A 25,069-nucleotide genomic window follows, 5' to 3' on the forward strand; every position below is an offset into this window, starting at 1 on the left:
TGGAAAGACCAACGCCTGAACGGCTAGTAAGCTTATAAGTAGCGAAAAAAACAAAAACAGTCGTGATCCCTTCCAGATATTATGTCATTCACTTTCAGAATAGATTTAGACTGTTTCATCGAGTGGGTAAAGTCATGACTAACAGTTTTTAGCTCGGTGTGTCTTTGGAAAAAAAATATTTCCTCACATTGTTCTGTTAGAGCATGGATAGTGTAAGATGTTTTATTGGTATGAATCCTCCTCCTCAACGTAACGCCAAGAGAGTTCTACACTCCAGTTATTGGTTTGAACTGTCACATGAACACTAGCATTGGGCAACGAGGTAAATGAGGGAACGCAAGATATGAGTGTCCTTTGTAGACCGACTCAAGGTTAGTGATGACTCCGTGCGAACGTACTCAGTGATGCTTCACACCAGCTGACTAAGTTCCCCTGTCATGGTACGCTTACCTACACTACAGCGATATTAAGAGACATTCTTGATATTTTTCTTTTACATAAAGCGACACAAGCTGTAGACTGCAATATTACCAAATGATAAAATTTATTCATCTTCTTTTATAATATAACAATAACCACAAACAAAGAACAGTCCATCCGTTAGTCTTCAAGAAAATGACCAAGTAAAAGAAGTATGTAGGAATATCAGTTGGGAGAAAATAAATTATATAGAATGAGCTCCATAAAAGAGTGCTTAACAAGTCATATACATGTATTTACTTGCAGCAAGAACTTATACGTAACTAAAACTTATTTAAGACTCAGTAACTCCGCTCTTACTCACGGTGATGAACCTCTGTGCATTACAGAGTGTTGTGTACTGGCAGACGTGGGGATGTAAACTATAGGATGTAGATGAAAGATTAAGATGATATTAGTAAGGAAAGTGAGGACTAATATACACAGATAAGGAAAACTTCCCTTAGAAGACCCGAAAACATTGAGTATTTTGTACCATAAAGAGACTGTTATCAAATCTTATAAAAGTCATGTCGTGTCACCAACACTAATGAAGATTTTGCAAGAAAACTATCCAGGTAGAGGGTAAAACACCTCTGAAATAAATCACAGCAATTTTATTACATATGCGAATTAATGTCCACTAAATTATCACAATAGAAACAAAAAGTTATTGTTTTATAGCAAAAAAGTTGCGTTGTATTTTAAAGCACAGTTGGAGGTGTTCTTTATTTAGCGTTATATAGTATATATATTGTTACAAGTGAGCGTTCCATGGTTGGTTGTGGATTCGCAACGTGAACGTCTTTGGTTAATTCCTCTAACAGCTCCTACAATTGCTGAGAGGATAATTGCATAAAAAAATATTGAAGTAACAAGATAATTTTAAGAAAGATAAGAGATTAATAGTATTGACGTAATTAATGCAGAACCAAGAGTTTGGATAAAATTGTTCCTGAGATAAGATCTAAAATAAATATTAATCGAGAGAGGTTAATGAACTCATAAGCTTAGAGTCAGCTTATCTTTTGTATACTGGTGTAAGCGGCACAAAAAGTTTTAATCTCTAAAGAATTGATGGAATTCCGTTTTATATACAGTATAATGATGATGCAAGACTAATACTGCATGTACTTTTGGGGAACATGTTACAATGCTTTGCTACAGCTGTTTACCGAGGGTGTGCTGTAATTGTTGATTCCTCTTTACACCACTTGTTCAGATTATTAATTTTCTTACTGTCCTTTTAATAAATCTTAATATTGTGACCAACAACCCAATGGCCGCTGATCTTCTTTGTCGTTGAAACCAGAGAAGTATTTTATCTTTACTTTCACTACCAGACTTACATATGGTAGAGGAATAATTCTTTGTTATAGTGAAGTTAGTACCTTGAAATGTTATAACCTGGACAGAAAGATAATATTTATGAGGGCAGATAAGTCGGAGATAGAACATCGAGGTTTCGCACTGATGGTTTTAATCACAAAAAAATAATAATTAAAAGAATATACAATCAAGACAAAAATATCTTCATTTAGGTTTTGGTAGTGGCGATAATTCTATCCATCTTAGACAATTCAATCTCCTTCAGTTTGACCTCGTCGGCCCCTTTTGCTTCCTTGTGGGGCCTCCTCAGGTTGGGCGACAGCTTGAGGGTAACCAGGTAGCCTCTGCCGGAGACATAGTATATATTATTATGCATAATATAGTCAGAGGTATTCCTACTACAACATCCATTTCATTTTCACTGTTCTATATAACATAACCTGAAGAGAACTTTATGGTCTGAAGTTTACCTGATATACAGAAATGTCTACTCCTAATATTAACACCTGCTTCCTTCTAACGTAAACAGCTGTCCCCTCCTATCATAAACAACTGTCTCCTCCTATCATAAACAGCTGTCTCCTCCTATCATAAACAACTGTCTCCTCCTATCATAAACACCTGTCCCCTCCTATCATAAAGTACTGTTGTTCATCAGCAAGAATAAGATGTCTCTGCCAATCAGGCATATGAAACAATCCCCGCCCACACACATCACTCACCTGTCCCCACCCACCAACAAGACGGGGTGAAAAGGACTGAGAGCGACACACACTAGCCGTGAGCGTCGCCTCTGCAGCAGGTTCTGCACACACAGTGGCCGACATTTACGAAGGAACAGATCGTACACATGAACACGGCCGTCCTCCGTCACACCGACGATGACGCTGCTGCTGTAGTGGCACCAAGTTAACTCCGCCACGGGGGCCCCCAGATCTAGTGTCACAAGGGCGCACCTGCAAGTAAAAAGGACACTTGTCACTTGCCTCTCAAAAGACAATACAGGGTGCCCATAAAGTCCCGTTCTGTTTTCAAACATATATTATGTGCAAATGGCATAAAATATTGAAATGCAGTTTTTTGCACTTAAAAGGTTATCGTAGTCAGTTTACCTGGTAAATTGGGTCACTTTATTTACACTCTCGTAAGGTCATGTAGTTCACCTCCAAACCTAACTCCTTCTCTCAGCTGTATTTTCAACCGGTCGAATTTTCTTTTTTTTAAATCTGACTTTCCAACACTTAACATCTCATTCTACTCCAGAGTACAGACTGAGCAATAGAGGACTGACCCAGGACCGAGCCGTCAGAACGCTTGCAGCCCAGTCACTAGTCAGTATAGGAAAAATTAGTGAATCAATCTGTTTAATAATAGGGTAGATACTATAAAGTTTAAGGTATCACTGTTGACATATTATAGTAAATATTTGGCGTATCAGTTCTCCATATCCCCATTACCGAAAGAGGTACTGTGGGAGCTGCAGTGTCACGCTATCCCGGTAATAGTGGGAGGTTAACTGTTCTGAGTTAGCTTTAGCAAGGAGCCATGATATTTTACAGACTACAACAAAACTGCCAGATAACAGGAGTATCTTAAGGTGACGTTGCGTTAATATAGTAGGAACAACTTATGATAGTGCTGCAGTTATGTACTGAGAGCAACTTATGATGATTTTACAGCTAGATATTAGGCGTAACTTACGGTGTCTTTGACCCATTTACTGTCATAAACTTAGTGCTGCAGTATCATATAAAGAGGAATTTATGTGGTGCTACAACCAGACATAAGTGAAAGTAATAAAGATACAGAAGCAGTCAGTCATTAGGAGCAACTTGTAGTCAGATATCAGAAACAAATGGCAGTGATGAAATAAACCGAGATAGAGTAACTTACGTATAGTGCTGCAGCCAAATTTTGAGCATCCAGTCCAAGGAACAAGTAGCAAACACCTGGTGATGGTGGCCGTTCCAAACAATTGATCTGACAGGGGCGGTGTGGGCAGGGTAGCGGGTGTGAGCATAATTGGATGATGAGAGACGTATTTCCAACACAACGCCTGTGTCCACACCCACCAGCAGCAGGGAGTTGTCCTCAGGCTTGAATGCTACACACGTTGCTGTTCCTGCAGGCAGTGAAGTGAGTGTGTGTATATGAATAATGATGCAGGAGGGTCAAGGGTCTCAGATAGTGTGGACTCAATGACAGTGAAAAGTCTCAATTAGTCTGTGGATATGTTGACAGTGAAGGGTCTCAGCTAATGTGTTCATACTTCGATAGTGAAGGATCTCGGCGAGTGTTACCATGTCAACTAACTGGGAACAGCTCTATTCCTCCCGGAAGGCTGAGCTTGAGAAGGTAAGGGGCGAAAATGTGTGGCCGAATGAAGAGATTGCGAGGCTGAAGGACGAAGATGCGACCTGGGGAGAGTCTGTGTCTGACGGCAACATAATCCAGTGGGAGGTAGTGAGGAGAGGGACTTTTTAACGAGAGTCAGTATATTAGTTAACTGTATTAACTCTTTTAATCCGTTGGAGGACGAAATGGACGGTTAAAGTCAAAGCCGACAGGGAAGGTAAAAACCCTTAATTGTTGGGGATTCACAGGTAAGGTGCAGTGGACACGGGGATACATAACGAAAGGTTACAGAGAAATCATGCTATGGTAGGAATGATGATATCGCTAACTTAGTCAGAGAGTTCAAACCAAACTGGAACAGTAGAATTATGAGAAATAAAATAGATGAAATCAGGGCGTTGGTATGTACCCAAAAAATCGATACAATAAAATTCACAGAAAAATGGATTAACTTAGACTCATGTGAGTTACCTGTCGAGTACCAAATTAAAGGTTACAAATTATTTCCTACTGATAGGTAGAGTAGGAAAAGAAGTGCAGGAGCAATCTATGTCCGGGATAAAATGAAGTGTGGAATCAATAAGGAAATAAAAACTGAATTAAATACAGAAACAACATGGAAAGACGTAACCGACATTAGGGAAAATTATTCATAGGAGTGATACTCGTATATAGGCCTTCTAATCTGAATAGGGCTGTTGGGCAACTTATTTGAGATGAAATGTGTAGTGCATTCAGACAGAGCAAAGTCTGTATAGTAGGCCAACCCGCGGGAATAATATACTAGATTTAGTTCTCTCTAGCAGAATAAACCTCATTAGTTATGTCAATGTAGGGAACGAACTAGCTTACGGAGATAACAACAAAATGAGATTCAAAATAGAACTTAATGTCAGAAGCAAAGACAGGTTGAAAAGGCAGCTGAGAGAACTAGTGGTATGTTTGGGGGTGAGCTACATGACCTCACCGAGAGGGTGTAAGTAGTGTGACCTCACAAAGTGCCCACAGACGGTGACCCCAGTTTGTCATGGTCCTGACCACGATAACCTCACAAAATAATGAACTGAAGATAGCAAAGGAGGTGAATTCAAACCATACAGGATTCTTTCAAATGTATCAAACTAAAACAAAAGACAAGATTGGACCAATAGTCAGATAATGGCGAGGTAACTGATAATGGCAGAGAAATTGTTGGCAAATTGTTGGAAGCAATAATTTCAAACTCAATTTGAAATCACCTCGAGAAACAGAAGTTAGTCAATGATTCCCACCATGGCTTCACAAGTGGATGTTTGTCTGACAGATCTATTATCATTTTTTCAATTGTTTTGGAATCAGTGGTTGACGGACACGATTATGGTAAAGTTTACCTCGACTTAAACAAAGCCTTCGACAGAGTTTTCCCTCACGGGAAACTAACAAGTAAAGTGGAGGCTCGTGGAATTGAGGGAGATATCCTAAATTGAACTAGGGCGTGGTTACAGGACAGGAAACAGAGAGTAAGCACTAATGACCCCAAGGCTCAGTACTTGGACCATTACTGTCTATGTTATACGTAAACGACATGGATGTAGGCTTAGAGAGCAGCATAAGTAAACTTGATGACACTAAAATAGGGTGTGTAATTAAGTCTGATAAGGACTCTACACAACCACACGAATGTCTAAAGAAATGTCCTCATGGTCTGAAAAAGGAAGATGAAATTTAATCAGGCGAAATATAAAGAACTTAGCCTAGGAGATGTAAATAGAGAAATCAGATGAACAGCGTCATTATAATGAGATCTAACTGTCAGAAAGATTTAGCAGTAATGATAGGTAGGAATCTTAACCCAAGACAACAATGAATATTTGCTCAAAACAATACTAACAAAGTAATCGGATTCATACAAAGGAGTGTTACTTACATGACTAGCGAAGTTATCCTAAACCTATATCTTGCACTTGTTAGACCTTACTTGATCAAGTCTGGTCACCTTACTACAGAATGGATATCGAATCCGTAGAAAACATTCAGAGAAGGATGCCAAAAATAGCCCTGGGCATTAGGACCAATGAGTATAGAGACAGATTAAAGCATGTGTATTGGCAGTCCCTCGAGAGGTGAGGGGCGATATAATCAAGGTGTATTAATGGAAATCAGGGTAAAACAAATGTGAAATAACAAAGGTACTTAAGCTATCCAACCAGAAGCAAACTATTGGCAATGGTTTAAATTAAACACATTTAGATTTTGGCAAGAGATAGCTGAACAATGGTTTGGTAATAGAGTAGTGGATGAGCGGAACAAGTTACCGAAATTCAACATTAAATCGAACACTATGGCTTCAAATATAAGTTGGATAGGTATTGTTACGACCGTGTCGTATTTTTCTATTTATATATATATATAACATGCTCCCATGTTGTTCCATATTATTCCTGTAATGATGTGTTATATTTACTATTATATATTCTAGTCACCTTAACCTGTGCTGTTAAGGTTTTAACTGTTATTATTTGTTCAAGCCCATCTTATTTATTTATTTAGTATTGTAACCAGCTTTCTTTGTTCTCTAACGACCATCTGCATCGTTAAACGACCCACCGGCGGGTCGCGTGGCGGGAGCCGACCTTATATATAGGACCCACCAACTGACTTGAGTTAGTTCAGTCCTCTTGTCATACAGTTCACATCCTTTGAGTGACACTCGTCACCTGTTACTTATACTTAATTTATTTGTGTTGTTCCTGTCGCCACCAATGTGGTATATCTATGTGAGTACCTATTTATGTCTCTATTTGTGTCCATCAGTATTTGCTTAGTTACTTTTAAGTAATTCAGTGTTGTTTCACGTTAGTTAATTTCAGTGTTAGTTTTTATATGTTTATGCAGTGTTAACGTAATCCAATGCTTTATTTTTATTCTTTTGATGTTTCGATGTTTAGTATCACTTGTGTCTTAAAAGTTTCGATGGTGAATCAATTTGTTGTGACAGCCTACGAGGCTCTTTATTGTGTTAATATTTAATTAATTAAATTCTTAAAGGTTTACTTTATTTATTTTGATTCCCTTTTAATTTACTTCACTTTTTGTTTGGTTACGCCTAGAACCTGGATATTTAAGTAAATTAAGAGACGGCGTAACAGTGTGTGAGCAATAGGGGTTGGGTGTTAACGAGGCTGGTCAATAGGCCCGCTGCACCTTCTTCTATTCTATTGGTCTTATGTTCCTCGTGTTTGGATACGTTGATTATGAAGGGTCTCCGCTTTTTTTTTTGGGGGGGGGGGGATACGTATAGTGAAGGGTATCGGCTAGTATGTGGACAAGTTGAAAATTAAGAGTTTCAGCTAGTGGGTGGGTGTAACCGCACCATTTGCGTTTTATAAATATACACCCAAATGTATAATACCAAATTATTCACCAAGTTATTCAACAATGACTCGGTAGTTATTCACCAAGTTATTCAACAATGACTCCGTAGTTATTCACTAAGCACTTCAACAATGACTCGGTAGTTGTTCATGTTATACATGCCGAGTCTATGAATTCATCAGGAGTCGAGCGAGGTGAAGCTTACTAATGACAGCAGCCTGCTTCTCCTTCCTCTCTCATGGTCTGAGTGTGAGACGAGGGCAGAAACTTGCCACTTACAGGAGCGTGAACACCTCACTTAAGTGTTCTATAAAAGTGTAGTCAAAACACTTCCCCTGAAGAGAATTTACAATACATTCTCTCCCAAACTAAGTGCCTGTGTATAAAGCCGCTTCTGTAATAAAGAAACTCCAGAATAAGTGTTTACATCAGCCCGGCCACCTAAGAGTTCCAGAACTAATTTAAAACAATTGTGTGATATAAAATACCCACGATCACATGGATACGTTCATAGTGAAGGGTCTCGGCGTGTGTGTGAATACGTTGATATAGTCCAGAGGATAAAGGAAAAAATCATGCACTTTTTGACTAAAGCAACTTACTTTGTACACTGATACTCGGACCCACGAGGAACATGTTAAATATTGGAGGCAATCTGTATCTGCCTGCTGGTGGCCGTGATATCACATTAAAATATGCAATTTCTCGGCTTATTTTGCAGTTATACTTTTTATTTTTGTGGCTTTATATATGTTTTCAGACACTGTCATTCATTCTGAAATCCAAGTTATCAAGTAAAATGGGGACTCTTGTCACCTCGATGTGACCAATTCTTGCTCTATGGTAACACATAGCAGACTTACTCTTATAATGTGTTCTCACTTCAAATACATACAAACTATAATAGTAACTAATAAATGTAACAAACCCCCATTATTATCTGTCTATAGAGATATGAGAATTTTAATTAAGTTACATATTTCCTCTTCTCGAAGACTTGGTACCACAACGTGACAGTTCCCGTTTCCAACATATGCAGATATGGTAATTCTTGATGGTGCAGCAACTGTTAACATTGTTACGCCAGATACTTGCAAGAGTTTTGATGATTATCTTCACCAGATCATCAAATACATCAGGCGGCAATTTCATGGCTCTGTGAGACGTGTTGACATGGTGTTTGATGTATACAAAGCAGATACAGTATTCTGAAACCAGGAACAAGAGGAAAAAAAGGAACATGGTAACAGACGACGTGTTTAGGGAGGACAAAAGCTCAAAGGAAATTGGCCAGTCTCTCTTTGAGAGTGCAAATAAGAAAGAGCTATTCACTCTTATCAGTATCCAGGCCAACCTGAAAGAGTTTCCAGGTATTGTATTGGTCACATATCAAGAACCCATGCAATATGCTTGGAACCAACCTATCCAACAGAAGGACTATAACCATGTTCACATGAGGAGTCATTCATCCGTATAGTTCTGGATGCTGCAGACGGAGCACATGAAGGATGCAGAAAAGTAATCATCAGGACTGTTGACTCGGATTCTGTTGTGCTCTTGTACCGTAGTGTATGTGGCCAGTAGTCTAATTTCTTAGACTTGTTAGGTCTTGCAGGAGACTGGCGCCAGGCCGCTGGTATCGCCTCTTGAGAGCATCTCGTAGAGCTGCGAATTTGTCAGTTGGAGGGTTGGTGATGACATCTTGGGCTTGACTCCTGGGCAGTATTTACTCAGTTCTCACTACAGTTGGATGTCCTCAGAGCCTATCCATGATAGCTCCGTCCTTCCCCTAGCCCTCACAGTGACTATTACGGCGATTATCCGTTGGACAGTGTACAGAGACTCTTTTGATCATAAACTAAGAAAAGGAACTATTGGGTTTCGCTACGAAAACCCAATAAACATTTATCTATGTTCTAGTTCGGCTAGAATATAAGGTAACAGCTTCACCAGTGCCTGTTACAAGTGTGACCATCCAGCAAGGTTGTTACACACATGACAGCTTCACAAGTAGTTGTCATACAACAGTAACAGTCACTTAACAGTTGGTAACGGTAGAGATAATTTGTTCTCCCCCATCACTGTCTTACACTGTTACTAGAAGTTACTGTTACGTACATACGTAAATAATCCAATAAATAAAATACAGACATTACAATATTATGTTGGCAATACTATATTATTATAAGTTGCAGTTAATGTGCCCCACGGCCCTGCATTGAAGGTGAACCTAATGTCTATCAGTAGGAAGTTCTTATTGATTATATGCAAAATGTCATTCTTTATTGATACATAAAAGGACACATTATATCACAGCTAAAATGCATCCCTTCGTGTACTAACTGTATAATACTTTTGATATGATCATCTCTATGTATGACTCCACTCTGACACCACCTGTATAAATGACTATCAATAAATAGTTATACAATGTAATCTGTAATTTTTATTTTAATCGCGTAAAACCGGCAAGCATAGTATACAGACCGTAAGAGACACTAAATATAAATGTGGAAATTGGTAGACATGCATCGTGGTGTGTGGTGCTGTGGTCGTGGCAGGTGTGGGGTGCTGTGGTCGTGGCAGGTGTGGGGTTCATCTTCACAGGTGTGCTCAGTTGTCATGAAATATCAAAATAAGAATGAGGAGAATTACTTATTTAACACGATAATATGGAGGTGGGATAACCCTCAGTTTACCTTTGGGACTGGGACTCTCCCCTAACCCCATCTCCTGACGTCCAGCACCAGAACTTGTCCCCCAATCAACTTCAACCGTTAGAATACCCATTCACTCATAAATTTGGCATTGCGACCGTGCAACATTAATGTAAGCATCACCAAATGGGGGAAATATCTGTCTAAGGTAACTTTACATAACAAGATCTTGATGCAGAAGATCAGACCAATAATAATGCGGTACAGTACTCACCCTCTAGAGGCAGCGGGGCTGAGGCTGGCGATTTTCTGAACGACTGAACAGGCCCATGGAATTTCAGCACGTCCGTAACTTCCAGCGATGAAGGCCGTACAGTCCATTCCGACACCCGGCCGTCCTCTGACACGGAGTAGAAGCTGAGGTTTTGACCTGGGTCTGTTGGCACCCACGTTACCTGGGACCAGAGATTTTTTTTTGTTTTTTTACGGTGAATAAACCCACCCGCACACAGGTCATCGACCCACAACGGGGCCTAGGGGGCGAAAAAATAAGAGAAAGAAATTAAAACTAGAAAAGGAAAAGGTTAGTGTCATGTGTTGGCACACACAGCTGTCTGTGGTTGACTAATTAGGTGATGCCCGAGAACGACCAATATCAATGAGGGTGGTTCACGGCCTGTATTTAAATATCAATTGTATAATGTTTTGATTTACAAGGTTTCTTGTTATCAGTGTTATTTAGCTTTGGTTAAAACATTATGTAAGAGCCATATTTTGTTTTATAGGGTACTAGCGAAATCGCCGCCCTGAGGGCGGCGATTTCGCTAGGCCACGATAGGACGCCACCCTCCGGGAGGCTCCACATTGTCTCACTGTAGTACATTACGGTAGACCACATTTTTGGTTTGGCCATTAGCAACAAGTATGTACAGATATTTGCCAGTTCCCACTCTGGAGCATCCAACATAGAACTGTCCATGAGAGAAGCAAGGAAACACCAGGTTTAGGCCAACCATCTTTAGGGACTGTCCCTGGCTTTTGTAGATGGTCATGGCAAAGCTTACTTTAACCGGGAACTGAAGTCGCTTGAACTCAAATGGCAGGTCAGTGGTGATGAGAGGTATCCTTGGAATAAAAACGTCCTCTCCTTTAGCTTTTCCTGTCAGTATTGTAGCTTCCAGTACATGTGACATGTTCCTCACCACCAGCCTTGTGCCATTGCAGAGGATTGGTGGTTCAAGATTTCTTAAGAGCATTATAGGAGTTCCAATCTTGAGAGGGAGGTGGTGAGGAGGCATTCCAGCGGGCTCCAAAGAATTAAGGAATTCTGCAGGGTACTGGACTGCTTGGTCCTGGTCGATTACTGTATCAACAGATTTGAATGAGGTCTCACTGCCTGGAAGCTGTCTGAGTAGAGTCATGTTGATTTCAGCCACTGTTTCATTCTTTGGTGCCAGAATTGCGCGTTCACGCAGCCACTTGTGATCCTTGTAGTGGTGGATAATGTTTGGGTAGACCATGTTAGTGAGCTCAGTTGAGGACTTTACAACATTTCCACATCCTTGAGGAATGATTATTTGTCCTTCTGAATCAACAGGGAAAGTTCCATTCCCAATCTGTAGTAGAAGGTTTGCAAACCGTCCAGCATCCTGATCTCCTTGTAGATGTACTCTCATGTTTGTGGATAGGGTGAGTGTCTGAACACTTCTCCAAAGGTATGATGCCTTGAGGCACGCATTCAGTTCATCAGCTGGAGTGCTTCGAGGAATGACAGGTAGGGTCTGGCGAAAGTCTCCAGCAATGACCATTGTAATGCCACCCATGAGATGGTCATTTTCTCGTATGTCTTGCAAGGTCCTGTCCAATGCTTCAAACGCTAACTTGTGAGACATAGTGCATTCATCCCAGACTATGAGGCTGCATTTTTCTAAGAGTTTTGCCTTTGCCGATCCTTTTTTGATGTTGCACACTGGATTCTCATTTTGAGCGAGGTTGAGAGGCAGTTCAAAAGTTGAGTGTGCAGTACGTCCTCCTTCTAGTAGTGTTGCAGCAATGCCTGAGGATGCCACAGCAAGAGCAATTTTCCCCTGATGACGTACTTTGGCCAACAGAAGGTTGATCAGGAATGTTTTTCCTGTCCCGCCAGATGCATCGAGAAAGATCATACCTCCCTGCTCCGCTTGTATCACTTGCAAGATCTGTTCATAAGAATTTGCTTGATCAGGCACCAGGTGAGTCTCACTTTCTTTAAGAAAATTCACCAGAACTTCAACTGAGTAGTCTGTCTCTCTGAGGAACTCCCTGTTTGCAGCTACTGGTTCTCCTCGGTCTGGGGAAGGCAATCCAAAATCAGTCATGTTTTTTCCGTATAGCTCCATCACTTTGTCTTCCAGCATGATCAGAGCCCTGTTGAACATGTCATCCATGAACTCTATCTCTTGACCAGGATGTTCTCTTCTTGCTTGATGAAGCAGATCCTCTGAAAGACTTTCTTGGTGGTTTTTCCAGAGCTGGCTTGGGTTGGAAAGTCCACATGTAGTAATGATGATGGCAAACAGGTTCCTCATTCTCATTGGCGATTGAGTAGCTGCTGCCTCTTCTAATGTGTCATTCCAGTGACCATCATCTTCCAGTAGGCCAAGGAGATTGCACGCTTCCTAATAGGTTCTGCAGACTTGTCCATTCACTGTCTTGAGTGCTGCATGTGATGTTGAGCCACGGATGTGGTGCAAAAATAATCTCAAACAGTAGCATTCAAAGTTGTTGGGGTGAACCGTGTAGACACGTCCCAAAGCATTGCTTGACTTTATCCCTGGATATCCTTCAACATTGAATCCTTGAGCTCTTCTCTGGAACTTTTTCATTTGAAGCCTGCCATACGTAGAACTTGGGTACGTCAACATACAGGAGTATTTGAGCAAACTCATCTTCCCGTGAAAGCTTGAAGACTGCAGCGAGGTCCGGGCAGCTCATTCGCTAGGCTACGGTAGGACGCCACCCTTCGGGAGGCTCCACATTGTCTCACTGTCCAGTCCCCAAAACTTCTTCCATCAATAGTTCATTAACGGTGTATGTAAGTTCCACTACAACGGTACAGCAAAGTAAATTTTTTTAGCATTAAACTATTATTTTATTGTGTACCCATCATCACTACATATAACACCACCCATCATCACTACATATAACACCACCCATCATCACTACATATAACATCGTCCATCATCATCACTACATATAACACCATCCATCATCAGTACATATAACATCATCCATCATCACTACATATAACACCTACGGACCTACGGCCTAGAAAACAGTGCGTTAATGTTCGAAATAAGGCAACCAGAGTATTGAGTTTTATATCTAGAAGTGTAAGTAACAAGAGTGCAGAGGTCTTATTGCAACTATATCTTGCGCTAGTCAGGCCACACCTCGATAATGCGGTTCAGTTCTGGTGCCCCTATTATAGAATGGTTATAAATTCACTAGAGTCGGTGCAGCGAAGAATGACAAAAATGATTCCGGGACTTAGAAACCTTCCATATCAGGATAGGCTAAAGAAACTTAACTTGCATGCCCTAGAAAGACGAAGAGTGCGGGGAGATATGATAGAAGTATTTAAGTGGGTGAAAGGAATCAATAAAGGGGATATAGATAAAGTTCTTATAATATCCGAGCAGGATAGGACTCGGAGCAACGGATTCAAGTTGGATAAGTTTAGGTTTTGGAGGGAGATAGGAAGAAACTGGTTCACAAATAGGGTGGTGGACGAGTGGAACAAGCTTAGCAACTTTGTAGTAAGTGCTGGAACTCTGGAAAGTTTCAAAAGGAGGCTAGATAGATTCATGGATGATAGAGTGTGGTAGTAACTCTCGACAGGAGCTGCCATGCACACTGCACAGGCCAACCGGCCTATTGCAGACTCCTTATTTTCTTATGTTCTTATATCCAGAAAGGTATTCATGATTGTCAACATAGTTCCATCATGGTGTTCATATTACCTGAAACCTTTTATTGGAGGTGAGATTTACCTGTAGCATTGATAACAGTGCTGAACATCGCTTAAACAATACTGACGGTTGTAAATATTGCTTTAAAGTGATGATTATATCAATGTTACCTGAAAATTGGATCTGGTAGCAGGATTTGTTGTGGTTATGCGTACGAGTTACGTAAGAGTGGTAATACTTATATTTACTAGATTGAACATGCAGAACAGAGAGTGAGGACAACAGTACCTGGTACACGGGAAGGAGATGCTTGCCAGTGGTGGTGGAGGACGTAATCACTCTTGGGAACAGACCGAGGCGAGCATCGTACACCATAACGGCCCCGTCACACCTGCCAGCCACCAACACACTTTCACGCTGAAGGGCGACATGATATCTAAACAGTAGAGCTTCGTTCATTTCCCCCCAGAAGCTCTTAACTACCAGCAACAGATCCTGTCTGACATCAGTCAACATTACTCCCCGCCTCTAATATAAGAACATAAGAATGGAGGAAACTGCAGTGAGCCTATTGGCTATACTAGGCAGCCCCGTTTATACCCAACCCATATCGCTCATATATCGGTCTGACCTATATTTAAACTTCCCCTCTCCAAACCAGAACGGAACGATTAACAGCGAGCTTTGAAACAAAACTGTTTACAAGGGCTCGGGAAAGTGACATCAAGAATCGACTCTTACGAGCACTGAACCTTAACAGAGATGTCTTTAACAAGAAAACATGGCTATTGTGTGCAGCTGACGCTGTAAATTGACTGGAATCGAAAGACACAATCCTCAGCAAAGGACCTGATACATTGAGTCCAGACTACAGCACCCTAGCACTGTGGGAGTCCCCGCCAGCAGTCTTCAACATTCTACAAACTGGGACAAGAATGGCTGACTGTAACCCACATGAGCTCCGACAGGTAGCAGAGAGAAACGTGAAGGCTCTAACACCTCACAATAATACAGTGTATTATACAGACGTGTTCCATAGAGACCACCAGTACGAAGGCAGGAGCAGCCTTCACCATAGAAGGAGGTAACACGTCCCTTTGGAGAACCTCAGATGGATGCTCTACTTTGCAAGTTGAGCTAGCTGCCATACTTGGAGCCCTAAGACACGCTTCCATAAACAGTCAACAAGGCATTGTAATACACACTGACTCACGATGTGCTATTGAAGCACTACAATGCAGAGAGCATAGAGACCACATTCATCTCATAACATTTACAATATTTTGATGACTTCATCGAACTCATCAAACTATGTATTAAGGATTGTAAATTTGAATTTAACGGAGAATATGATGCTCAAAAATTTGGTATGGCAATGGGTGATCCACTCTCACCTTAACATTACTAAGAAATCTTTCTATAGAACCGATCCCAAGCCCACCCATGACCATAAGAATCTCTTAGTATTACCATTTCACAAAAATTTCTCTCAAATTCCTTTACAACTAAAAACCTGGAACGTCAATGTGGCATTTAAAAACTCATGCACTGTTAAACAAATGTTAATCAAGAACTCCCCCAACAATACAGGTGGCTGCATTTATAAGGTTCCTTGCAAGGAATGTAATATGTTTTACTTAGGCCAGACAGGTAAAGATCTTGTAACTAGACTTAAACAACATAAATATAGTGTTAGGACAGGCCAGGAATCCAATGCTCTGTTTGTTCATTTGAGGGATAACAAGCATTGCATTGACTGGGATAATGCCTCCTCAATATTACCTTGTGATTCAATTGACAGTAGGAACATTATAGAAACTAGTCTCATTAAACATACCGAATCAGTCAACATGAATTTGTGTAATGGTATGTACAAACTGGATAATTTCGTAATTAAGAAGATTTGTAACCAGGTGAGAAGGTTGGGTCAGCTTACCCTCTGACCTGACTACCGACTGCTGCAGTGCCATTTAAAGATTAGTAGGGTCATTACCTAATACCTGACCATTGTGGACTTGATCTCACCCTCTGTATATATATACCTTGTTTTGTACTTCTCCTATACTGGTGTAACTGTTGTGTAATGCGGCTGCTGGATGTGTGTAAGAACTGCAGTGGATAAGGCCGCAGCGTGTGGGCAATGTTTATCATTATATAGAACTATTCAGAGGTAGAACCATAGCGAGTGGGCGAGATTCCTCATTATGTAGAACTGTGGGTAGGACTCACCGTGGGGTGGAATTGTACAGACGTAAGCCCGCAGGGTGTTGGCAGGGAACGTTCAGGGATGCCAGGATTCTTCAGGGTGTAGAGGCATAAGAGTCCGCCCCCCTCATACAAGCTGCCGCTTCCTGAATGAAAAAAAAATTACATTAATAACTTACGTTTCGTTCATAATTATTTAACATGGCTTTTTGTTAATTTTATCATATTCTTCCTTTATTCCTAAGAGTGTAGTTATTTCGCTCCGTTACTGTGAAGCTAAAATTTTGATATGAAGCCACAGCTTTGGTAGAATGAAGTACTTAGTAAATTTATTTAATTGAATAAGAGGGTCTTTATTTTTATTAATTAATTATTTTTTTTCGGGGCGATTATCTTCTCACTGTAAAATTATTCTACTCGTGTGTTGGTTATCATGGTATGTTTTGTTTAGCGAAACTTTGTATTAAAACTCGCCATCCTTTTATATTCTTCATATAGGGACAACAATCTTGTATAACAGGCCAGCCGATCGTCAAACAGGACTATAAATTCTCCCCTCAAAGAGAGAGCTTCACAACAGGCTTTAAGCAAAGTTGACTTCTAGTTGATGCAAGTTATTGCCATGTAATGAAACCGTGGAACTCTCGCCCTAAGAGTGTGCTTTGACAAGTGGGTGGAGTAGGGATTCTCTAGGCTAGGGCATGTCTTTTTTATGGTACAAAATTTTGGATACAACGGTAAAATAGTGTCTAAGACGTTGGTGTTTAAGATTAATTTACAGAGTTCGGCAACGGGTTATTTAGGTGGTAACAAGCAGTGAAGTGGTCTGCACTCTGAAATGTAATACTGTACTGAAGGATCCGTTTCCTATATGTAGGCTACGCCACAAATTAGACATAAGAGTGTGAGCGAGGGCAAAAGATTTATCAAGAATTCCCAACATGGCCTACATGCAAGTCTGATTCTGACGAGAACAACATCACTGAGCCACGTCATACAATTGTTCCGACTGCATCGGTATTTTGTGTATTTATCATAGTGGCGAAGAACATCACTAGCACTTTCTTCATATATGATTTGAAGATCAGCTTCTTTGAGGAGCATCTTGACTCGACCAACAGTTATGGTTGTAGCTTCATCAGGGAGGGTGCAGGCGGATTTTGCCAGTAAGGTCTACATAGTCGTGTTTGTGAAGGCCAACATGGGATGGAAGCCATATAAAGTGGATAAAGAGGGCGTCCATCTTCGACTTTATGAAACGGATCGAGGTGAGGCTATCGACTATAATGCAGAACGAGAATCGCTGATAACCATTCCACTCCGCTCATTGTGCAGCGAGTAGTTGATGATCCCAAAATGCTCTGTTGTTTACATCTTCTTGTGCTCACCCAATCCGGAAGGCGACGCATCTCTTCGGCATAACACGTCATTCCTCAGCATGCCGCATATGAGCAAGTGTCCAGTAGTAAGCCATCGATGTAAAGGATGATTGAGTACTTTAGGGGGAATTCTGTGGATTCGTTGATCATCTGTAGTGATTGTGGGGCGGCTAAGAGACCGAAATAGGAATAATTGTGCACTTTATTTTTTACAGAAGAATATACTTTTGTTTGCTAATACTCTAACCCTTTCTGAACATTTCTGAATATGAAACCCAGTGCAGAGCGCCCCCTGGTGGATGCAAGGGCATGGAGTCTTACATAACCTAAAAAATCAGCACCAACAGTTGATATTTTGCAGTAGAGTACTTGAACAATATGCCTTGTACACTTTTTCCATGATGTTTCACTGCATCTTGGGTTGGTGGGATATTTCCAATCGCCCTCCAAGATTTAGAGAAAAATTACTCTCTAGCTATCTTTACTGATGACACCTGGCTCGTACTATAATATAAAAACACCACAAAATGTTCCACAAAATCTATTGTTTTTGAGGGAATGTCTTTAAATTTTCTGTCAGATTAGGACAAACTGCTCATGTCCCATGCAGTCCTTGCTTCCAAGACCAGGGAAGAATGAGACGTCACACCTAGTAAAAACATAGAACCTAGGTAATGCCAATGCTTTTTCAACTCCTATCCACTGGGCAATTTCATGATCGCCGATGTATCAGAAGTGTGGAGAAATATTCCCGTATCTGTCTCCTCATGCGAGCAAGGTTCTGGAAAAGACACCATTCTGTTCAGATAAACAGATAACCTTTTCACTATAAGTGGTATAAACTTCCTTTGATTCCATATGCACCATTGTCACCTGTTCTGCAAGAAATCTGAAGAATTTCATCTTGTTTTCGCCCCCATGGTTCCCTGCCATAAGTCAGCAACTCTGCCGCTGAAGTCACCTAGGAGCACAACCTTATCTGTTCTGGGAATAGAAGTTAGCGCTCAGTCAACGTCGGTAAAAGGTCTTATTGATGTCATCCTCTGCATCCAGTGTTGGGGCATATGTACTAATGAAGAAAACATGACGTGAGTAATTCAGTGAGACCCGGCGCGTAATGAGGCGCTCGTTGACACCAACAGGTATTTCAATTATCCTATGTAGCATGGATTGGCGAATGACAAAGCCAACTCCATAAATGCTTTCTCTCCGCAGCAGGCTACGTTACAAGAAGAAAGTATCGCCGGACCCCGCTCTTTGAGTCGACCCTTGTCAAGAAGCCAGGACTCATTACTGGCTGCTATGTCGATGTTATACATAGACAGCTGTGCTTCTTTCAGGATGCTCATTTGTGTCGGTATTCCATGCAGTGACCATAAGAGGTTGTACAGTACACTTGGTTTTTTCTTTGATCTGTGGTTATGTTCTCGACCTCATTTAGGATGACCGTCTTTGGTGCAGTTCCCCATTTTTTTTAGGCATGCTCTGTTCAGAGCACATTTTCTAGTCTCCTCCCCATGTGGGTTGAGCAGAGTGGCTCTTTGAAAGGGCTGCTCAGTCGCACAGATAGGAGCGGATTGCACTGCTGTCTCGATCCCAGTGCATCAACGATCATCTTATCTATGCCGCCCATGTGCAGAGTTGTGACTAGAGTCTCACGGCAATCATCGCCACTTGTCTGACCCCATCGCCACTTGTTTGTCGCCATACGACTTTTGGGGGTTTAGTGATTTTGATGGTGAAAAGTATGATGAGCTGGATAATGGCTGTGCGTGAGTTGATTTATGTGGTGACGCAGGCTGCAAGCACACATCTTGGCGCTCCCTTTTCCTAACACACAAACCCCACACAGTACATAAACACACACACACACACACACACACACACACCACAGGACATACCTGGTGTGTAGGCAGCAGCCAAAAGGTCAGGATAGATAGGGCTCCAACAGATGTCTGCCACTTGCAAGTTGCGGGTCTTGTATCCAGTCAACTTCCACAGCGGCAACAGTGTACCCTCCAGTGGCCGAAAGTCATCACTGCTGTCCTCCCAGTACTTGTAATCTGGCAGATGTATATTATGAATCTTGTACTGTATATTCGGGAACATTAAAAATAAATAAATAAAAAACCAATTCTAGTCTTACAAACTGGCCATGCATGATATAAACAGAAAATAAATAAATGTACTTACCACAGGTTGGCTAGGAAGAGTTAAGAACGTTCGTGAAGTGGCGTGTGTGTGTGTGTGTGTGTGTGTGATGCAGTACTAACGAGGTAAACACTAATTTGTAGGCAATATGAGGTACAGCTTTACTATGTTATTATTATTAGCCTATTAACAATCATTACTGATTCAGTAATTGATCGCAATACTAGACTTGTGCTTGGGAATAAGAGGAAGGGTATATACACATGATAAAGTGAGTCAAGTCCAAGGGAGATGCCGACACCACAAAAGCTCAGAAGCTACTGAGAATTAGACTTGGAATCTCGCAGGTGTGAGTGAGTGAAAAATAAATATCTACTTCTCAACACAATTTCACAGGGCACACCTATTTTTTATTAAAATAGGCCCGTAAAAGATCAAAATGTCAAGTAACATGACAGGAACCTCTACAGACACACAACATAGAACGAGACCAGGAGCCTAGGGGTTAATTTACATATATTGTATTTCAGACTTTTTTCTATTTATATATAACTAGTTATAACTTTCGGGACAAGTCTTCAGGTGTAGGTAGGCACCCGAAGACTTATCCCGACTGTTCCAATAACCACCGTCTGATTAATAAATAATAACCCGAACCAAATCGTGAGGGTTTGATTTAAAAAAAATGATTGTGGGTCAGAAGGCTCCTTCAGGATACTAATAAGTGAATGTAAAAAAAATGCGTTAGTGTTGAAGCTACTATTCCACACAGGTCATTACTTATTATTGTGCTGTTAGTTTATAGTACGGTATAAACTAACTCATTTCAGTATAAACTTGATAATAAAATGAGTTGCGTTAAATTTGATCAAGGTCCTTTTATTATTGAAATGACTTATGTTACCTTGAGATATGTGTTTAAAATGAATAACTGTGCATGAAGAGTCTCATATCTGCATTGAATTTACATTAAAAATACTGGTTTCAACCCGAGTGTAGGTTTAAACCAAGTATCTAGTTATGATTGAATCTTGCCGTTATTCTGAATGCTGGTGCACAAGTTCAAACCAGGTTTGAAGTCGGATCTGTCAATCCTTGCATTAATCCTCCAGCTTGGAGGCAGGTTTTTCGGTCGACCAAGACAGCCTTTTCTTATTCCATTCCTGGAGGAATTTATATTTATTAAATAGTAAAGCAAGAAGCAACGGTGACGAATACAGGACATAATCAACTCAGCATTTCTAACAATTTTCTTTGTTAATAGTCAAGGAGAAATACACATTGAGGTACCATACTGCGTATGATATTTTCACTTTAAGTCTCACACTTTTTGAGAGTACAACGGATTATGAAAAAAAGGTGTAGAATAGTTTATGGGAAGGCTTGCAGCAGCCCTCACCGCCAGAACTCCCTGCTACTCTTCATTCTTGGCTAGTGCACTCTGGCAAGATGGAAGATACAGTTTTTGTTTACATCAATCGTATTATTTGTTGAAAATTAAACATTTGGTAATCCTGCGGCAGATGGGTAACATCAGAGCTCCTTGTTCAACTTCGTTCATATTTTCCACAGGTGTTCTTTGGATGATGGTGATTAATAAAAACGATACAAAATACACAGAACCTAAAAGAACCTAATTTAACCAATCAAAAAAACCTAACTAACCTTATGTAACTTCCTAGCCGGGGGCGGAGCCCGCTATATTAAACAAAGTACTTATTTTGATACCTGGACTAATGAAAGCAGCTTTGCTGATACGATACCAGTAATAGAAGCTCCAAAGTTGCTGGTAGCGAAAGATAGATATGTAGATACAAGTATTAGAAGCGAAAGAGCCAGCGAAAGATTACAAGAGTAGAAGCTCCAAAAACATGCTGGTAGCGAAAGTCAGAGCGTGGAAGATGACAGGGGAAGAAGCAGGGGGTTAGGGAGGAAATTGTAGTGGGAGAGATAGTGCCGTGGCTTTACACGACTGCGCTTATTTGGTAAGCTCACAGCGCACATATTGGGTTTTGTCTGTGTTGGGTGTGTGATCCTCGGGTCACCACTCCTCCAGATTGTGTTCGTTACAAGAGTAGAAGCTCCAACAACTTTCCCTGAATACGAATTCGCAACTTTTCGATTTACAGAAGGTACCTACTTACTGCTAGGTGAACAGGGACCAAGGGAGGCTGGGAAGTGTGTCCAAACAACTTTCCACCTGCCCGGGAATCGAACCCGTGACATCTTGCTTGCGAGGCAAGAGCGGTACCGCTCTACCACTGGGGCATCTTTTTACAGCTGGGAATAAACTCACTATAGTACCCGAGACTCGCTGGAAAACACAACTTGTAGGGGTGGCTCCATTGGGGGGACCAGATCCCTCCTTTTCATCAAAAATTTAAATTCTTTTCTTTTTTGCAGTATTGTACTCAGGCGTTTTCTATATAGTAAAAAGTAATTAATATTGACCTCAGAATATTTCCTAATATCATGTGCACATGGTGAAAAAATGGCTTCAAATTGCTTACAGTGCCCCCCTAAAAAATCAGGTGGGAGGGCTAGCCGTGCTAGCCGTGTTCCCCTACCCACTACTTCTTAGACCCCCTTTGATATTCCTGGATCTGTCGCTGTCGCTGAGGCCCGAATTCAGAACTGTGGTTTGAGCCTGGGATTTGAGCTCAGCACAGGGGTGCGAATCGGGATTCCTCGATCCGAGATTTCCTGCAGTGGATTACCCATATTCATAAGAGAGGCTTGAACTCTGGATCGGGTAATCTGTTGCATTTTCTTCAGTTATGAGCAAGGATTCGAACACTGAAATTCAAGCCAATCACTTTTCAGTAACACCATTATGACAACCAATCACCATCGAGAGTAATGTTTACAAGATTATGGCGGCAACTACGACTCGACGAGTTTTTACGGAGGAGGAGTAATCTCTCCTTGCACATCATAAGTTACTTTTGTTGCTATAATTGCAATCAATTTATGATCAAATTATAATGATTTATGGTACTGTGTTACAGGGTGGCTGTGTTGTTGTATAATAACAAGGAAATTCATAGAGAAAGAACAATTTCATACAAATTATAGATATAATCCGGGACAGGTGTCAATATTCATAACCAAAGCAAGATGAATCAATGCATGGCATAGTAACCTGGCTAGGTTCGGTCCTGGTAGGTTTAACCCCACATTTCCCCTGATTATTAATGTTAAGAAAAGACTTTCCTTCATTAATACTCAGTATTGATTAAATTATATTTAAAATACATCAAAATTGTTTTCCTAAAGAAACACTTAAAGTAAAGAAGAGTCGGCGTTATCTACATTTACCCGCTTGATCCTCATGGCCCTTAATCACAAAAGTGTTTTGACACTTTACCATAACTCATTCAGTAACCAGAATATTTCTTACCCGGAAACTATTTGTTGCAAAGAATTTCAAAGCATTCATCAGTTGATGAATGTGAGGTAGAGGTGAACCATAGCCAACAGGTCTGTTAAGTAGATGCTCCATATCACGGAAAATATCAAGGAAATCTCCCTTGCTGAACTTAAATCGTTGTTTGAATTGCGAGTCATAATAAAAATTTATAGGATTCTACCAATCTACCTATCTGCTCTACAAAATTTCCAATTTGACGATATCACTGAAAAACGATCTCTGTCAAAATTCATGTTGACGTGCTGTCTTGAATGACAGATCGACCACTAAACCTGCCTCCAGGCTGGATTGACGTGAGATTCGACAATTCCGATCTCAAACCCGGTTTGAATCTTTGTTTGCTCAAGCCAGCTTTCTAAATACCATCAATCTTCGCTCGATCCTTGGCTTAAACCTTCACGTGGTTTCAAACCATCCTTATGAATTCGGGCCTTAGTGTGTATCAGATAATGTTCTGTTGCCAGTACGAATCATGAAATGATTTGTTATATTCGTTATTGTTACTCCATCAATGAGGTAGAAATAATGTCAAAATGCAGTAAATCATAATGTTATTGTAATTGGATATGACATCATAATACACTTGTAACTACTATATTTGCAAATGAATGTAATATCGCAACATACTAACCTCGGTTAATGAAAACATAGTAACGTTATATTCCTATTAAGCAACCCATCCCCTGGGGCTGAAATATGAAAACAAAAGTATTTAAGGTCCATAAATCAACGGGGTTACTCTTGATATTATTGGTTTTTCATATGGTATCACAATTTATCCTTTTTCATTACATTGTGTAGCGAATAGCTGATACACTGCAGGTATCATGGTGATTATCAGGGCAAGAAGAAAGAACGAAAGGTGCAACTCATAATCAGAAATACCAACCGACCCGAGATGCTGCGCGAGTGTTATTGTGTTCATTTCCAAATATCATCAAGCCAAGGGGGGGCCGATACTTTTTGGGGAGAGATGTTTTTGTTTGTTATTATTTTTTTTTCTTAGCGGGAATAGCCAACCCGGGCACAGGTCCTCGACCCACAATGGGTCCTAAGGGGGCGAAAAAATAAGAGTAAAAAGATATTAAAATAGAAAAGAAAAATATTATATTAATCTACACCACGAAGATTCCGGGAAACCATCTTTTTGAAGTTTTAGTTTTTTAGTTTAACAAATTTATTGACAAAGCTTAGAGTACAGTTTGTCTATTCTGAGTAATTCAGTCAGGTCTTGACACTGAGGGTGGTATCACTTCTCACTGCCACGCAGGACAGAGGTTCATACACAAAGGAATGGATCTTATTCATTGACAATATATATAGGTCATATTCATGTGGGTGATGTCACTGTTCATTGCCATGCAGGACAGTGGTTCGTATACATTGGACGTCATATTCTAATTATTGAAGACTAATCAGTGTGGGCCAGCAAATTTTGGATAAACAGCAAGAATGTCCTCAAGCACCCCTGATTCAATGTAGTAATTACAAAGTTCATGATACAATAAGCCAGGTGGCCTGAAGTCTTTGACAGTGTCACATTCAATAATATAGAGTTTAATTGTATGCTTTAAAATTTATTCACAAAGTTTACTAACTTGCCAGATGTGTCTGTATCCTAGCCTAATTCTGGCCACAACTATATCACATTGTCTAGTGCTGTCCTTATGCTGGCCATACCGGTACCTCTTGTCACAAAATTTGCCATATTTACTAATGCTACAACTGCCAGATCTCTCTGCATTTTTCAGAATGTCACGGTCAACATTGTCTTTCTTACATGCCTCATTGGCGAGTCTT

The 25,069-nt window shown here is 40.6% G+C and overlaps 1 protein-coding gene across 1 annotated transcript; it reads right to left on the reverse strand.

Moving 5' to 3' along the window:
* Positions 1 to 1,922: 1,922 nt before the first annotated feature.
* LOC121858548 (dynein intermediate chain 2, ciliary-like) lies at positions 1,923 to 19,835 on the reverse strand. The gene is made up of 10 exons (XM_042355037.1): positions 19,590 to 19,835; positions 16,334 to 16,455; positions 10,429 to 10,609; positions 8,589 to 8,705; positions 8,100 to 8,165; positions 5,791 to 5,827; positions 4,102 to 4,264; positions 3,682 to 3,944; positions 2,511 to 2,744; positions 1,923 to 2,132 (listed from the first exon to the last, which is right to left on the reverse strand). Exons 1-10 carry the CDS (start codon positions 19,795 to 19,797, stop codon positions 1,997 to 1,999), a joined length of 1,527 nt encoding a protein of 508 aa, XP_042210971.1. The 5' UTR covers positions 19,798 to 19,835; the 3' UTR covers positions 1,923 to 1,996.
* Positions 19,836 to 25,069: the final 5,234 nt, after the last annotated feature.

This window comes from Homarus americanus, unplaced genomic scaffold (assembly GCF_018991925.1).
Source record: "Homarus americanus isolate GMGI-L3 unplaced genomic scaffold, GMGI_Hamer_2.0 scaffold74, whole genome shotgun sequence".
Lineage (NCBI taxonomy): Eukaryota > Metazoa > Arthropoda > Malacostraca > Decapoda > Nephropidae > Homarus > Homarus americanus.